Here is an 18750-nt window from a genome sequence, read left to right as displayed (position 1 = left end):
GAGCTGGGGAGAGATAGCAAGGGGAGAAATGCCAGATGTAGGTGATGGGGAGGAAGGCAGCAAATCACACTGCCACGTGTGTACCTATGCAACAATTTTGCATGTTCTTCACATGTTCCCCAAAACCTAAAATGCAATAAAATAAATAAACGGGGGAAAAAAAAAGAAAAGCACCCTCTCAAGGAGCCCGCATTATAAGTGACCATGGAGAGCATCCCTCTGTCAGAAAGGCAGGTGAGTTCTTAGCTTAGTCCTGGACCTCCTATTTAATGCAGCACAGTGGTGATGTTTAACAAACTCTGGCTGTGGTGACAAGCCTGGGATCTCCTGGAGGAAATTCAATTGAAAAGCAGCCAAGAGAAACAAGCTAGATACAGATGTTCCAGCTACTAAGATGTGCACATATTTAACCTGAATTACCTGTAGTTGGGGTGGATGAGAGGATTCATTTCTAAGTACTGTCTACAGATTTCACCTCTTTCTCCATATAGATATTGTCAAGTACAGTCATAGCCATCCACATTAGTTCCGTCAAATTCTCAGCAATTTCTTTAAAATATTAAAATAGTAACAGCTTTAAAAGTGCCAACAAGGAGGGCGTGTCGTATTTAATAAATGTGATTGGAATAGTTGATTATTCCTAAGGAAACTGGATTCCTACTTTATTCCTCACACAAAAATAAATTTAGGTGGGTTAAACTCTCTATATGAAATTCGAAATTTTAAAACCCTTAGAAGAAAATATGGTATCATATCTATATATGGGATAGAAAAGTATTTTAGTTAAGACACCAAAAGCACAAACTTTAAAAGGAAAACAGACAAAATTCATTATATTAAAAATTTAACTTTTCTTTTTTGAGACAGGTTCTCACTCTATTGCCCGGGCCAGAGTGCAGTGGCAGGGTCTAGCCTAAACCTCCTGGGCGCAAGTAATCCTCCTGCCATAGCCCCCACAATAGCTGGGACTACAGGCACCCACCGCTACCACCATGCCTGGCTAAGTTTTGTATTTTTTGTTGAGATAGAGTTTCATCATGTTGACCAGGCTGGTCTCAAAATCCTGGGCACAAGTGATTTCCTGCCTCCCAAAGTGTAATATTTCTACTTAATATGAGTTCCGCTTAATGTAAATAAGTTGTTAACATAATTTTTTTTTTTTTTTTTGAGACAGAGTTTTGCTCTTGTTGCCCAGCCTGGAGTGTAATGGCGCAATCTCAGCTCACTACAACTTCTGCCTCCTGGGTTCAAGTGATTCTTCTGCCTCATCCTCCTCAGTAGCTGGGATTATAGATATGCACCACTATGCCCAGTTAATTTTTTTGTATTTTTAGTAGAGACAGGGTTTCTCCATGTTGGTCAGGCTGGTCTTGAACTCCCAACCTCAGGTGATCCAGCCACCTCAGCCTCCCAAAGTGCTGGGATTACAGATATGAGAAAGACAAGCCAAAGACTGGAACAGGGACTTGCAATATTTTTGGTTCATAGTGCCCTTTGTGTTTCAGTAATTTTTCATGGTGCCTTCTAGGCAAAATAAAATATTGAACAGTTCCATTCATTAAATAATTAGGTACCAACTTAATAAGGATTTATGGTCCAACAACTTAGTAGCCATCTGAAAAAAATAATACACATAAATTGAAAAACAAAGTAGTACTTTTGTTTCGTTTTAAATTAAGTTACACTCATGAGATGTGTGTATCTATTGGATACTGTACAACTTTTCAAATCTTGGAATGAGACTAGATACCACATTTCCAGTTTCACATTGATTTTCAGGTTGTATTTGATTTTTTAATCACAGCAACCACTGAAAAACCAGTTTCACAAACATAGAATGTCATTAGAAATAATGTCGTGTGGCCTAACCTTGAACTACCTCGAGCTAGCAGTAGACACATGGTCCAAGAAATGTTAACTCTTGCTGTGTTTCCCTTTAACATTTTGTTGTTTCCCTGGAAAATATAAAATATTCAATGTCACCCTATAAGTTCACGGGTTTATTCCCACAATATGCACAGACTATATGACCCAGGAATTTTACTTTTAGGTATACAAATTAAAGAAGCCCAAATACTGAAGTAATAAGGGAATTATTATAAGATATTCATTACAGAATTGCAGAAAGATTTATAGTTGTAAAATAGTAGAATGTATAAATAAACCATGATATATTAATGTAATAGAATAGTACACAACCCTTGAGATAAATGTATGAGAGGCTGGGCATGGTGGCTCATGCTCATAATTCCAGCACTTTGGGAGGCTGAGGTGGGCGGATGACTTGAGGTCAGGAGTTTGAGACCAGCCTGGCCAACACGGTGAAACTCCGTCTCTACTAAAAATACAAAAATTAGCTGGGTGTGAGGGTACACGCCTGCAATCTCAGCTACTTTGGAGGCTGAGGCAAGGGATCACTTGAACCCGGAGGCAGAGGTTTCAGTAAGCTGAGCTCACGCCATTGCACTCTGGCCTGGGCGACAGAAGAAAAAAGTACTAGAGCTACTTTAATCAATGTGGATTTATCTCAAAAGCATAATGTTGAGGAAAAAAAAGACAAAGAATGATATAATACATATGATACAATATGTAGAAAGATTAAATGCCTGAGAAACAATTCTATATAATGTGTATGGCTATACATATTTAACCACATACATGGTAAAAGTATTTAACCAAACCATATACATGAGAATAATAAACACTAGTTTCATGACCCTAGTTAACTCTGGGAAAAAAGTGAAGAAAGTGGAGATGGGATTTTTTTTTTTTGTCTTTAAAAGTAAAGACTGAAACAAACAACAAAACGGTAAGAGCAATAAAGCTGAGTGGTTAATATAAAGGAATTTGTTACTACATTCTCTATTTTGCTAGTATGTTTGAAATGTTGCTCAGTAAAACTAAAATAACACAGTAATTAAAAAAATGATTGCTACTACCTATTTGTAACCCACGTATTATGGAAATAAATTTGGTAATAACTTAATATTATCTGATAATTTGGTGTAAGTGAATTATAATATTTATTTTCTTTGAATCTAGAAATTTCACATAGAAATTAAAACTAAGGAGACCATTTTTTACACGGGTCCTCAAATGCTCATCAGAAGAACAGCAATAAGGAATCATAATAGTACCCTACTGTGATAAGCAAAAATATATGTGTACATATACAATGTGCATAAATGCATCCATATGCACACAACTATATACATTTATGATTAGAAAAAAATGCTTTGAAAGGAAAGCAAAGTAGCAAAAGTACATGTGTTGGGGGTGACAATTTTTCATGTTTCAGTAACGTGTTTAACTTTCTTTTGCAGTGTTGAAAGTTTTGCTTGAATAAAATAAAAATCCATCACTGAATTATTCAGTGTTTTAGGAAGTCTTCCAATGTTATATTTAGCAATGGTGTGTCCTGTGTGAATAATAACATTTCATCATTTATGTTTAAGAGTCTTGCTGTCTTTCTCCTTTGCCAGAGTAAGGCTTAGTAATCAGAGTGACATTTACCCAGGTAGGTGGAAGTGCTGCTGAAGGCTTAGGCTGTAACAAAACCAAATGTCCCATTCACATCTGGGAAGAATGTCCAATTTCCTAGCTGACTTCAGATGTCTTTTTATGATTACTGCACACGTCATCCACTTATCTCTTGATACTCTGAAATATTGTGTCTGTGATGCAAAGGGTCCATTCTATATTGAAATAGAAGAGAGTGGAGGACGTTCTCTTGTTTCTTTCAGGAGTCCCTGTCATAAGCATTGGCTGTTTCATTCTATGGTGTCTTGGGGCAAATGACTTAGTTAAACTTGTATTTCATAGAAAGATGAAAACACAGGGGATGACAAATCAACAAAGTATCTATGACTCTAGTCATAATGACTTCATTTTCCTCCCATTGTTCTTCAGGGGAAGTTTTTCTCATCCAGTTATTTTCTGCTTAAATTGCCTTTGCCCAGCCCCGCACCCTGGGCAGTGGCGGGCAGTATGCTTGGAAATACCAGAGGCAGCGGTAGGAATGGCAGGACTGACTCTCCTATCAGCACCACCCATGGCTGCTGCCACAGACTGCACCTTTGACCTTGACAGATTTTCAGGGGGTTAGTTAGCATTATTAAATTATCACACAATTTAGAATGAACATTTTATTCTTATGAATTCTAAAAGCTAACCTTGGTTTTCTATGCTGAAATGGGGAAAGAAAGAAGTCAATAATACAAAAATTGTTCTTAAGGTTGTTGGCGCACAACTCTCAGGGGTGGGAAAGCCAGTGAGCAGGTGACGTAGAGACAAGGTATGTGAGAGGGAAGCCTGTTGTGGAGTGGACCATGGTCTTCTGGTCCATTCACTGCTTCCTTTTTCTTCCCTTTTGTTATGTCACCAATTCTGGCACATCACTCTGTAGCTCCCCTAGTTTTACAGGTTGCAGTTACAGGCTAGAGGCAAGAAGTTTCAGAACTGACTTAGACATGACCCAAAGGAGAGAGAGAGGTGGAGGACCCCTAAGTGAGTGATACAGCCCCAAATATTCAACAGGTCCTGACCCCTGCCTTCACAGGCTTTGGAAAAGTTCATCCAGCACTGCAGAGATTCCATGCTCCTCAAATGTCCACATGCCCCTCCATGATTGTTAGCCTCCTTTTGCAGTTAGATGGTGCCCATGTGACTAAGACCAACCAGTGAGATGTGCGTGGAAATGACTAGCAGCATTTTCAGGCCAAGGCTATCAACAGAGCCAGGCTGCCTCTTTCATCTCTTTCTTTCCTTATGGGGCAAGCTGGAAGTCACGTGTTTTGGATGTCTTACGTAGGAAATGAAGCAGAGCCTTCCAATCTGCTTCAGACATACAATGAATTAACACTCAACCTGCATTGTGTTGAATTACTAAGATTTCAATTTTTTTGTTCTTGGGCAGAGCTTACCCCATCCTGACTAATACTTGGCAGCAAGTGAACTTCTCCAGTGCTTGATTTTGTGAGAGAAAGCTACTCCCCGGCTATATGTATAAAAATGGATAAATAGGAGATGGAGCAAGAACACTGGGTCGGGAATCAGAAGAGCTAGTTATGGTTTGAATTTGGCCATGATTTATGGTACATGTTTGAGCAGTTGTCCCGCTTTTGTGGTCCTGAAGTCCTCAACCAGAGACATGGTTGTTGTTAATGCTTTTTGTTTGATAGTAACAAAACCTTTTACTGGCCTTTTATAGAGCGGATAAAAACTTTGATAAAAGTTTACAGTAAAACCAAAAAAAAGTTTTACTGAAAACTTTTATCAAAGTTTTTATCCGTTTTATAAAAGGCCAGTATATACAGCTGATAAAAGAAAAGCTGCCTCTCTTCAGACCATGCCCCTGCACACTCACTGTCCACAGAGGCCCCTGACCATCTTGGTGGATCTGCACGAGCACAGAGTGGAAAGCAAATCAGTGGGTTAATCGCTCTGCAGCCGGCTCTGAGGCTGGCGTGGCTTCATAATGAGAGCAGCTGTTTCTCACCCGTCCCGCAGGTCACACTGCATTCTGTCCAGCGGCCGTACTGCCAGAAGTACATCTGCTGCTCAACATCATTGTCAAGGCCGTCTTTCTGGATTGTGTACTCATACTTGATGCCAGGGTTAGTCACCTGGAATAGGAGCTAAAAGGCAAGAGAGGGGTCATGTCAAACTGTCATGACTTTATACTATAAGCCAGTCATGTAAAAAGACCATGCAATGTCAGTCACCTAAAATTGGTTATGGGAGCATCCACTGGAACAAATGCCATTAAAGAGATCTCTGCCTATGTCTATACCTGTGTCTGTGTCTAAGTTCATATCTATATACCTGCCTCTACCTCTATAGCTATATATTCTCCATTCAATTATTTGTTAGCTGGATTCCCATGGGATTTTCAGTTCTCATAAATGGGGAGATGAAATCATATGGGAAGTACTCTGTGGAAATGGCAACAAGTGTCCTTTCCAACAATAGGCTGACAGGTCACTCTGTGCCCTTATATACTTCCCAGCTTTGTGAATATAGGTAACTGCTATAGTTTGCCCATATACAAAGTGAGGGTAATAAATAGTGCCTATTTGTAGGATTATTGTCAGGTTAAATGAGTAAACACATGTAAAGTGGTTAGAACAGTGTCTGATGTGGAGTTAGCACTCAGCGAATGTTAAATAGTAAGCAATATGTACCAGTCATACACTAGTTAAACCAGTTCCCAAAACACAGGATACATGACCTTTTCCCCATTGCTGACTCGTAAAGAGTGCTTTTGAGCTTATTTCTATTTTACTAGTGAACAGGCACCATCCGCCTGTTTGGTCTATCTTTATTCTGTGAAGAAACACTGAACACCTGCTTATTAAAAATAAGAACTTGCTCACAAAGAATAAATTCGTGGGTCAGAGTCTGCTCTGGGCTCTCAGCTCTGAAATGCTGTGAGTCCCCTGATGTCCCACTCTGATTCCCACTTTTGCACTCTTTGTTTCTGTTTCTTAATTCCTTTGGCACCGACTGGTTTGGGGTCTCCATGACTGAGCTGGTCTCGGCAAGTACCTTTAACAAATAGTAGTTCTGAGATAAAAATGGTCATGGGCTTTAGCTTAGGTATGCTGCTCTTGGGATCTTCCCCTTACTTCCCTCTCATGCAGGCAATCTACTTATCACATGTTGAAACTGAACTCACCTTAAACATAGAGGCATTGGATTGCTTGCTCCCTGGGACTGGGGATTCTCATGTGTAAATCCTTGCCTGTGTCACAAGCAAAGTCTCCTGACACTCATGGATCACAGCTGCCATGCTTGACCTTCGGCTTCTGTGAGTGCTCTGATATCCGGCTCAGAAAGGATGTCTCACTAACTTTAGACTGTGGCTGGATCTCACTCCTTGGCCATCTGTCATCCTCAACCTGCCTTGCCACTATCGGTATAATCATTCCTCTCTTTCCCGACAGTTCTGTGCCCAATGTGAAAGACTAATTTCTTGTACCTTTGAAAAGCACATACTGTATTCTAACTCCTCCTTCAAGCACGAATTTCACAAAGCCAAATGCTTTGCCTGAGGACAACATACAGTGACATGTCAGTTTATCCCCACTGCTGGAAAGCTGCTTAGAAACCCATGCCACAATGACAATAGACTCAAGGAACTCAAACCTCCCAGTGGGTGGTTTTAGAGCACCTTGCATTTTGTTATGAGGGTTTCAGCAATATCTAGGCAATAAAGGATTAACAGCACAAACTTATAATATCTCATTCCCCTCCCTGATCCTTGCTAAAAGAAGTTTTTTAAAGATTCTTTCCTTATGTCCCCTAGCAAATACCTTGGGGAAAAATGAGAAAGATTCTAACTAGCACACATGTCAGCAGTTTCCCTCCTTTCTGCATTACCTGGATCCACACAGACTCATTGGTGGGACCTGTGGCCATCAGCTTTTCCAGGTCTCCTTTCCTGTCATATTGAAAGATGGTCCCTGCCAGTTTGTAGTTCCCGTTCCACTGGATAGCAAACCCTCCATTGAGGTAATATTTTTCAGGGTCTTCACTCCTGATGGCCAGGAAGTTTCCAGCTCCCTCGATTTCCACCACTCTTATGTCCCTTGCTCCTTTTGGAATGAGCCCAATGTCAACATAACCTAAGGAGAGAAGACACAATCATTAAAGAGGCATGCCAGCTTCTCAGCTGAATGCAAACTATTTCTGACCCATTGTTCATCCTCTTCCCAGCCTCCTCATCATTTGGTGCCCTTGTTGGGTGGCCACTGGGATTGGCAGAAGCACTAATTATGGGGGATTTTAGAGAACTTGGACAGGGACAGAATTCTCAGGAGTTTTATGACTCAATATGTGCCCAGTTTTGAAAGGATTGTGAAATAAGTGCAGACTGGACTCTGAAGCTTTTGTGGTTAATCTAGCATTTATTTTTCTGTGATTTTATGTTGATAGTTCAAAACCCTAAAGCTCCTAGCTGGCCTCCTGCTAGTATTTCTGCCTCCCCATTTATTGCTTCTATTAAATTAGACTTCCTAAACACTGCATTGAATACATACTTTTCTCCCCCCCCCACCTTGCCAGCAGGTTAAAGACTGACTCTAGAAAGTAATGTAATCCTTGCTTCCATTCATTAAGAAAATCCTGGAGAGAATCTCTGATTGTTTGCCACCTGGCTATCTTGAATACAGCCTGTGATGAGGAACTCAACTCTGAGCACAGCCTCTTATACTGTTGGACAATTCTCTTCATTAGAAAGTTTTCTTTCTCATTTTGTCTTTTATATATTGCTGAAATAGGAATTTATAATTTATTCTCATGTGTTCTAATTCAGCCTTCTCAAAAAGCATATGTTGACATTTATTTGAAGATAACAATCAACTCTAGCCACAGTCTTATTCTTGTTTAATGGTCGTTATGGTAAGAGGCATACTGGTGAAAAAAGGAATGAACACTTTAGTGGTTGCTAGTGTTTGCCAGGCTCTATGCTGAACATTTAATGCATTCATCTCATTTATGCTTCTTGAGAACCATTATCTCATAAAATGGAAAGAACATGGACTTGCAGGATGGCATTGTGGAAGGAGTTCTGGGGCAATGGAAGTTGAAAGACTTGCATTCTAGTCTCTGCATTTCTACAAATCAGCTCTGTGCTTTCATTGATTCATCTAACTTCTTTGAATCTCATTGCACAGAAGGGGATTGAATGATGATGCCTGAGGTCCCTCTCAGCTCTAATGGTCAATGATTTTCCTCTTTTGTAAGCTAACCATTTTTTGTTCCTTCAACTTTTTTTTAAAATATAAAATACAGTTTCAAGATGCTGATGATATTGGTCATTTTTTCACTGGATACACCCAAGGTGCTTCATCTTCCTCTGGCGTTAAAGAAGTATGGGGTCTTGGAGGTCAAATCCTGCCCTGTCCAGTAAGAATAATTTGCTCTGAAACTGGATACAGATCACAACCTCAGCCTCAGTTTTCAAATTGGCAGCTCTCATCCAGAGGAATCAAAATGTGGTTTGCGTGGTATTTAATTAAGTTCCATTTGGCTCTCACACACTTGCCTAGAACAGCTGATGAAAACCACGAATGTAAACCACCTCAGGGAAGATATTGATCATATGTAATTGAGACTAATGTTTTTTTTAAAGTAAGTGCCCTCCGAGTATTGCTATCTGCAGACATTTTCTTACTTAGGATGTTGCATGCCTTCTCATAGCAGAGCTCATGCAGGAAAATCAACTGGTATGAAACACTGCGTCTACCACCTTGTTCCTTTCTTTAAAAAACTAAAAACCTAAACAGAGAAAAACAATAAACAACAGAGTTCACTTTTTATTCTTCCACTTAAGAGAGAAAATCCAAAATTAGAAATATTTATTATAGGTAGATTGAAAGAGGCATACTTAATTTAAAATAAAAGCTCTCAGTGAATGTAAGCACTGCTTCTGAATAGTTTGTAGATAAAAGGATTCGTAAGAATAGTTGCAAAGTACAAGTGATCCTTGAACAACACAGGGGTCAGGGCACCAAGCCCCTATGCAAGTAAAAAAAAAACAAACCTGTGTTCAATTTTTAACTATACCCAAACTTATCTACTAATAGCCTTCTGTTGGTCAGAAGCCCTACCAATAACGCAAACAGTCCACTGATACATAATTTTTGTGTTACATGCATTATATATTTTATCCTTATGATAAAGTAAGCTAGAGAAAATAAAATGTTAAGGAATTCATAATGAAAATGTATTTAGCATTCATTAAGTGGAAGTGGATGATCATAAAGACCTTTATCCTTGTTGTCTTCACGTTGAGTAGGCTGAGGAGGAAAACGAGGAGGGGTTGATTTTTCTCTCAGGTAGCAGAGGTGGAGAAGGTGGAGATGGAGGAAGAGAGGAAGGCACACTCTGAAACTTTGCAGAAATTCATTGTAATTTGTCTGACATTTTGCTTTTTCATTTCTCTAAAAGTATTCTATATGGTACCAATCCTTCTTCCACCATTTGCTTTAGTTTCAGTGCCTGTATTGTAGAAGAGTCTATGTCATAAAATAAATTGAAAGCAGTCTTCAGTAATCAGAATCCTTCTGCTAGACTGTCCAATGTCTGTTTGTTTTCCAGCACTGTTTCTTCTCCATCTTCTTTCCAGGACCATCATCTGGTCCTGGTTCGGAAGAACGCTTTCATCAACTTGTCTTCTGTGAATTCCCCTGGTGTCTAACAACTCTCGAATTTCTCCAAAACCTGTATCTTGAAACTCTTCACCCCAACATTTTTCACATATTCACAACCTCTTTCACGATTTCCTTGACTGTCTCTGTCATAAGTCCTGTGCACAACGTTGGGACACAGTTTTCTCCAGCAGAAATTGGGCTTGAGGCTTTCTTGGTGTTTTCTATGACAATAGCATCTTCAACATTGTAATCCTTCCAGACTTTTATGATGTTTTCTATCAGAGTTCTCCTTCACAATGTTGACACTCCTTTCCATAGAGTATTGTGTGTAATGAGCCTAATAGATCCTTATGACCCTCTGATCTAGAGGCTGAATTAGAGACATTGTGTTTAGGGGCAAGTAGACCACTTTGATGCCTTTGGTGTTGAACTCATGGAGTTCTTGGTGGCCACGGGCATTGTTTAATATCAAAAGAACTTCAAAAGGCAGTCCCTTACTGGCAAGGTACTTCCTGATTTCACGGACAAAGCATCAGAGCATCCAATTCGGAAGAAGTCCGGGCCTTCTCCTTGTACAACAAAAAGGCTGGTAGCTTGTGTTTATCTTTTCCCTTCAAGGCTGTTAGGTTAGCTCCTTTATAGATAAGGGTAGCCTGATCATGAACCTGACTGCATTTGCACAAAACCATAGAGGTAGCCTATTCCTTCCTGCCTTAAATCCTGGTATTTGTTTATCTTCTTTACTAATAAACATTCTTTTTACCATTTTTTCCCACAATAGGACACTTTCATCCACATTAAAAATCTGTTTAGGCAGATATCCTTTCTCTTCATGGATTTTCTTAATGGCATCTGGAGACTCACCTGCTGCCTCTTGCAGAGACTGCTTCTCCTGTTATCTTGACATTTTTAAAAGCAAACCTCTTTCAAAAATTATCAAATCATACTTTGCAGGTATTAACTTCTCCAGCTTTAGGTCTCTCTCCTTCCTTTTGCTTTAAGTTGTCATATAATGACTTTGCTTTATGTTGAATCATATCAGAGTCTATTGATATGTTATGCCTTTCTATATCAGTCCTGCACCCACGTGAAAGCTGTATGAAAGATAAGTTTCACAAAAAGTGCAAGGCTTTTGTACCTGCTGGCATAGCTATAGGGATGACTTTACAAATTTCCTTTTCTTTCTTTTATAATGATACTTACACTAGATTCATTTATCTTGAAATAGCAGACAGCTATAGCTGCAGACCACAATCTGTGGTACATATCAAGCAATTCAACTTTTTCCTATAATGTCATGACTTTTCTCTGCTTCTTAGAGCATTTCCAGCATTGCTAGTGGTATTTTGTGTGAATCCCATGGTGTTACTTAAGGTTTATGGTATTGCACTAAACACAATGACAAATATTCAAGATCACTTTTTACCGTGACATGCAATTTACCGGACAAATGAACTACTCACATGGAGATGATTAGCATTACGCGGTGTTTTAAGCATATATTTGCAACACTTGAGCTCACCACAACAGCAATAGGAGATGGCTCTGAAATTACTACAGTAGTACAGTATTAACACAGTCGCTTTTATGCAGTTCTGACTCAATACTGCATCTTTGATTTGTTTACATTTCTCTAAATTTCAAATCGTGCCATGTATGGTCTGTAAGTGTTTGTGTGCATAAATTTTAATACATTTTAACATTTTATAATACATTTGTGGATATATTATGGTAGTAAATGATAAAAGAGACTAGTATCTACATATATTTTATGCATTCATGACATACCTTTTTCTTAATTTTTCTGATATGTCTAGGCTACACAGTTCATCTGTGAGTTTTCTCAAATTGTCACAAATCTCCGTAAGTTTTTTCAATATATTTATTGAAAAACATCTTCATACTAAGTGGACTCATTCAGTTTGACCCCATGTTGTTCAAGGGTTAACTGTATTAAGAATGATGAGCACGTTTGTTCAGCAAATCCATTTCCTTGCATCTTCCCCAGTGTAAGCATTAGCCACTTGCACCAATATTAGGGGAAGTGGAGAAACATAATTCTGACCTCAAGAAAGAAGTCTCTGGGTCCAAGGAGACCACCTGGAGAAACTATCTCATCACTATCTCAGTCTTGAGCACCTTGAACTAAAAGAATACTCAGGATGCCTGTAATCCCAGCACTTTGGGAGGCTGAGGTGGGTGGATCATGAGGTCAGGAGTTCGAGACCAACTTGGCCAACATGGTGAAGCCTTGTCTCTACTAAAAGAAATACAAAATTAGCCAGGCATTGTGGCACGCACCTGTAATCCCAGCTACTAGAGAGGCTGAGGCAGGAGAGTTGCTTAAACCCGGGAGGCAGAGGTTGTAGTGAGCTGAGATTATGCCATTGTACTCCAGCCTGGTGACAGAGCAAGACTCTGTCTTGACAACAACAAAAAAGAATACTCAGGATATTTGAGGATGGGGCAAAAAAAGGGCTCCCGTTTCTGAGACATTGTGATAAGAGACATCATGCATTGTTGGTGCTAACACACATCTTATCCAACTGTCCTTTGTGGTCTACAAAAACGGGCTTTACTCACTAGCATATTTGGTCTCCAGTCTTTGACATTTCTAATAAAAATGTGCTCATAAAGAGGTTATGCCATTAACCCTGCATGATTTATCTGCAATGACCAGCTTGTCTTTTTAAAAGTTTATGCTGTCTGTTTGAGACAACGCTCACTGCAGGCCAATATCTCACGATTTATGTGTGGAGGCTCCTGGGAAAGGTTGGTCCATGTCTGTTCTCAGGCTTGAGAGCAGTGACACATAGGTGTCTGGTTCAGATGCAAACCAGTGTTTGACAGGCTCACAAACCACAGAGTGAGGAAGAAATATATAAAAATAACAGTACCTGGTAGACGTTTTGAGAGGCTGAACTGCCTTGCCTTAGATTTAGACTCTTAGTCTCAGTTATCTCAAAAGAGGGTGGTGAGGGAATTGGAACCTTGTAACACACTGTGAGCAATCATAACCCTCTTGTTAGAAGCCAGTGGAGAGGAATTGTAGGGGAGAGACATGGGAGAAAGAGAACTGAAAGCACAAAGGCACAGGGAGATGTCCAATGCTCAGTGGTGGGCATGTGGCCAGAGCTACTGAGATATTGGAGGCAGGGGTGAAGGTGAGAGGGGAGAAGAAGACATTTATAAGCCATTTTCTTATTCCTAAGAGACCAGGGCAGTGGAAAGGACCCAGAATTAGAGTTGGATTTCCTAAGGGATTAAAAGGTTAAGTGGAAGAGACTTGGAGACACAAATCTGGTTTTCAATCGAGTTATCATAATATTAGAAGAACAGCACATCAGATGCCAAGATAAAATTAAATAAAGAAAATTAAATAAAGCAGGTTGAAATTTTAAGTGTGACTTTTTGCAAGTTAAGTAAATAAAGCCACATCTAAATCATGAAGGGTATTTACAAAACACCTTTGTAAAGGTTATAAAAACATTGGCTATCGCAGGGTGTTTAATCATAAGCTTAAGACATACTGGGTTATTATTCACATTTCTAATAAGTAATCCAGAGAATATTTTTCATCCATCATAAAGCCATCAATCAAAGACATGAAATACAATCTTCCAATGATAATTCTAATGGGCAGGACAAACATTACATTTCACAATTTAACCTTAGTAATCCAGTAGTCAAAGATGAAAGAATAAGGATGGAAATTAAATTTAGATTGTTTGCTATTATGATTACTAGGGAACAACAGGTCACGTAATTAACTGAAGGACACACCTGATACTCTCAGGGTCCTACTTAGTAACTGCATCCTGGGTAGGAAGCATGTCTAGGAGAGAGATGTTGTTTTTCTAGGATCCAGGAAAACAGGGCTTTACCATCTCTGAAAGTTGTTATCACTTCCTGTCCTGGGCATCTCCCCATGTAGCACACACTGCCCCTCTCCCCTTAGGCACAACTGCAATAGTGCATGATGGATTCCCTACTCCCAGCATTTCTATGGAATCCAGAGAATTAACAGTCTGATCGCCCTAGACTGGGGGAAAGTGGTGTATATTATCTCAATGTCTTCACCCTTCAGGTGGGGGAAACTCAGAGGTGCAAGCTGTGCCATGGCCCCCATAATACAGCTGACCCTTTCTTAGCTGCCTTCCTTGGGAACTGACTCTTCCTTGGGATCCACCCTTCAAGGTGGACTCTTCCTGCCCTGAGGAATATCCATAGCCCAAAGCTGCGCAGAGAAGAAACTCTGCAAAAGGTGACTATGGGAGGAGAATGGTAGAGTGTGGGTATGAAGGGGATGCTAGGTGGAGGAGGTGCCTGGAAAGTCATAAGGGAGCAGTGGGTGGGACCCTCTCTCACTTGGGAGCAACTGGGAATAAAAGAGATTTGATGCAACCCTGTCTTGCTTCTCTTTTGACCCTCCCAGTTGGGAGCAATTGTGAATGAAAGAGATCTGATGCAACCCTCCCTTGCCCCTCTTTTGACTTTGAATTGAAGGTGTACCCCAATTCTTTTCCTTGTAAACCCATTGCTGGCTTCTGTGTCCTCACTACAGAATCTGTCTTTGTGTCTGCAGCCTTCTCAGCTAGCTTCTGATCTTTTCTCTCCCCTAGTTCTTGGTCTGTTCCAATGCCATTGGCTTTAACACTATTGGCTTTAGTGCTGGGTCCTCTTGTGATGCCTGTTCCCAGAGGGGATCCTCTCCCCGGGATCACGCTCTACACCTCTTCCTGTTCACAGCCATAGGCCATTTCAGTTCTCTATCTCACTGTCATGCAGCCTGTATTTTCTCAGCAATCAACTCCTTCCCTAAAACGGCCAAGGAGCACTTACTCCTTTGTGATAAAGGTTACATTCCATTTTGAATACCTTGTAAGTCACAGGCTGTTTTAAAACAAATAAAAACAAAAACTAGGAATCAATTAAACATTTATCTTGCCCCCCCACTTTTGGTCCCATCGTTTCAATAATTTATTTATTACCTGATCCTTCCTTCTGCTTAAACATCTTTCTAACAGTTTGGCAGGAAGAGCCATCTCCCAGGCACACGCCACAGCGATCCTCTGTGGCATTGGAATCGATCTCATAGTCACAGCCAACAATCTGTGGGGAAGAGAGGTGGGGGATAAATGCTGAGGCAGGAGAGGCCACTCTTGCCTGGATCTGTGACTTCTCCTTTCCCCCTTGATGCTTTATAAGACTGGGCAGGAGGTACCAGGGCACAAGGACAAATGTTTGTTCCTAGTGGCAGCAAGAGGAATATTCAAGCATCCACCAATGGTAGAGGGACTACTTGCTCAGAGGGGAGGGAGGCACACATTGAGTGAGTTCTAATTTCCTGAGTCAGAGGCAGAACTGAGCAAAATCTAAGAAAATGTTCCAAAAATCGAATTATGAAAACATTGTTGAATTGAAGTTGATAGAGCAGCAAGTCTCTTTCAGATGTGTTCTCATCCTGGAAAAGGAGAGCCATGAAGCGTGGGGTACTCTGTAGGAGTGGATACCAAAGAATCATGACACTTAGATTGAAAGTCACGAACTGTATCTGACCTTCACCTGGACTTTTCTATTGCTTGCTTTCTTCCATGACCACAGGGAAAACTATACCATATTCCTTTTGTGATTTTCTTTCTTGTTTGGGAAGAATTGTGCCCAGATAGTTTTATTTCCTTTTTTATCTTTAAAGATAATTTTCATTCTAACTGGAAAGCCACCTCAAATCTACTTAAAGGAAGAATGGTTTGAATCTGTTTTTAGAGAGAGATGGGATCTTGCTATTTTGCCCAGGCTGGAGTGCAGTAGCTATTCACAGTCAACAGCCTTGAACTCCTGGCCTCCTACCTCAGCCTTCTGAGTTGCTGGGACTGCAGTTACCACACCAGGCTTATTTTGAGTCTTTAAATACACCCTATACCAGCTAAGCAGAGAATGAATGCCCACTAATTGAAAATAGCTTCCTTATTTAGGTTAAAGTGTCTCTAATTTCCTTTAGGTCCAAAGACTGTGCTGCTTGACCCAGTTGGGGAAACAAAAAAAGTACTATGAGATTTTTTTTTTAAAGAAACAAAACTTAATTATGCTAATAACAATGGGAAAAAATGTGCAAAACAGGTGCCTTCAGTGATTACGACTGCCAACCCTTCACAAACAATACGTTTGCATCCAGCTTGAGCACCCTCTAATAATCTGACCTTCACAACCATATTTCCAGTGGCCTTCATTCCTTCACTGATTTGGAATGAGCTAGGAAAATTGACTCCGAGGTATATTAATTTTAAAGTATTTTCTTTAATCTCTACCAGCAGGGAAACAGATATTAAAAATATGAAGAATAAAGGAAAGAAAGTCAGAAAAGCAAATATCTGAAGCCCAAGTCTTTCTTCTTGAATGGGTGGTAATATTTCTAATGTAATATTTGCCTGCACAACAGAAAGACAAGGGTTGGGGGAAGGAGACACACCCATGTCCCCAGCATTCTGTCCCACAGCATATTAAATGGGTTCTTTCAGAGACTCACACAATTTAGTTTTCCTGTGAGCTGCATGCAGTACCATAAAAACTGAATTAAGTATACAACAGAAGGTCTGTGAAGACATAAACCAGTCCTTCTTGTTGCATATAAAACATAAGGGGCTCTGAGGGGAAAGGAAACAAACTTTACTCCCCTCCTTCATCACACGTGCTCTGGCAACATGGAAAGCCCACGACAGCACGCTTTTCTGCCTTCAGCAGAATCAGAGGTGACTCCATTGCTGCTACCCAACGTGGAAAATGACTTCAGCATGACCCTTCTCTGATGTGACTTTGAAGAGGCCAGGCAATCACCCCAACATGTAGTGTGTTTGTGAAAAAAAAATCACTGTCATTTCCCATCTTATCATCAATTCTTGACCCTGAGACAATTGCACTGATGAGCATGCTACCTGGAGAATGACTTAGGGAAATCAGGTCCTTGCCTTTCTCTAGGCACTTAGCACTCCCTGAGTGAATAAGTAAGAGATATCCTTGTCAGTTCTCATTTTTTTTCAATAAGACATTAATATGATTTTACTTTGTGGATTTTTAAGTTACTAAGAACTAAAATATTAACTGATCAAATCTACCTGAATATGTTCATTGCTTTCTAAAGTTCTTGGCGAAGGTAGAGACTGGGAGAATGTCTGGTTCATTTCCAGCCAATGAAACTTAAAGTGTCAAGATACTCAGGGCAGAGCTGTACTTAGCCAAAAAGAACAGGTAAATGATGTTGCCATGTAACAGATAGGGCAGTAGCAGAAGGGTTTCCCCACCATAGCTTTTCAAGGTAGGTGCTTATGGATTAAACTGGGTCCCCTAAAAAATATGTTGAAGTCTTAACACCTGGTACCTGTGAATGTGACCTTATTTGGAGATAGAATCTTTGCAGATATAATCAAATGAAGACGAGGTCATACTGAATTAGGTTGGCCCTAAATCCAATGACTGGTATCCTGATAAGGAGATAGAGGTTTGGAGACAGAGACACACAGAGGGAAGATGAACAGGTGAAGATGGAAGCAGAAATTGGAGTGACGTAGCTCCAGGAATGTCAATGATTTGCCACAACCACGGCAAGCTGGGAAGAGACAAGGAAGTGTTCCGCCCTAGAACCTTCAGGGGGAGCATGGTCCTGCTGACAACTTAATTGCAGACTTCTAGCTTCCAGAACCATGTAACAATGCATTTATTTTGTTTCAACTCATCCAGTTTGTGATAATTTATTAGAGTAGCTGTAGGGAACTAACACAGTATCATTTTGCCCATTTGAGTGGTAGTGGTGATGTGGTAGGGGTGGTGATGTGATGGTGGTAGTGGTAGTGGTGGCTATGTGGTAGTGGTAATGATGATTTGATGATGGTGGTGGAGGTGGTGTGGTAGTGGTAGTGATGATTTGATGGTGGTGGTGGTAATGTGGTAATATTGGTGGTGATTTAATGGTAATGGTGGTGGTGGTAATATGATAGTGGTGATTTGATGATGTTGGTGATTTGATGGTGGTGATGGTAGTAGTGGTGATGGTGATTTGACGATGGTGGTGATGGTGATGTGGTAATGGTGGTAGTGATGACGTGGTGGTGGTTATGGTGGGGTGCTGGTGGTGGTAGTGGTGGTGATGGTGGAGTGGTGGAGGTAGAGTTAGTGGTGATGATATGGTAGTGGTGGTGGTAATTTGATGGTAGTGGTAGTGGTGGTGGTGGTGATGATGTGGTGGTGATGGTTGGGTGATGGTTGATGGTGGTGATGTGGCAGTGGTGTTGATTTGATGGTGGTAGTGATTTGATGATGGTGGTGGTGGTGATGTGGTAGTGGTGGTGGTAATTTGATGATGGTGGTGGTGGTGGTGGTGGTAATGTGGTGATTTGATGGTGGTGGTGGTGGTGGTAGTTAGTGGTGATGGTGGTGATATGGTGATTTTATGTTGGTGGTGGTGGTGGTAGTTAGTGGTGGTGGTGGTGATATGGTGATTTGATGGTGGTGGTGGTGGTGATGTGGTGATTTGATGGTGGTGGTGGTGGTCATTAATGGTGGTGGTGGTGGTCATGTGGTAAAGGTGTTAGTGATGAAGTGG

The 18750-nt window shown here is 40.5% G+C and overlaps 1 protein-coding gene across 1 annotated transcript in view; it reads right to left on the bottom strand.

Moving 5' to 3' along the window:
• LOC108303007 (A disintegrin and metalloproteinase with thrombospondin motifs 12-like) overlaps positions 1 to 18750 on the bottom strand; it is a 237788-nt gene that overhangs the window by 73809 nt on the left and 145229 nt on the right. The window contains exons 15-17 of the mRNA XM_037737886.1: positions 15146 to 15266; positions 7381 to 7625; positions 5498 to 5636 (exon numbers count right to left, since the gene is read on the bottom strand). Coding sequence (XP_037593814.1) covers positions 5498 to 5636; positions 7381 to 7625; positions 15146 to 15266 — 505 coding nt within the window. The remainder of the gene's footprint in view (positions 1 to 5497; positions 5637 to 7380; positions 7626 to 15145; positions 15267 to 18750) is intronic.

This window comes from Cebus imitator, unplaced genomic scaffold (assembly GCF_001604975.1).
Source record: "Cebus imitator isolate Cc_AM_T3 unplaced genomic scaffold, Cebus_imitator-1.0 Scaffold44, whole genome shotgun sequence".
Lineage (NCBI taxonomy): Eukaryota > Metazoa > Chordata > Mammalia > Primates > Cebidae > Cebus > Cebus imitator.
Note: the sequence above shows the minus strand (reverse complement) of the source record. Positions and strands in the feature narration are given on the sequence as shown.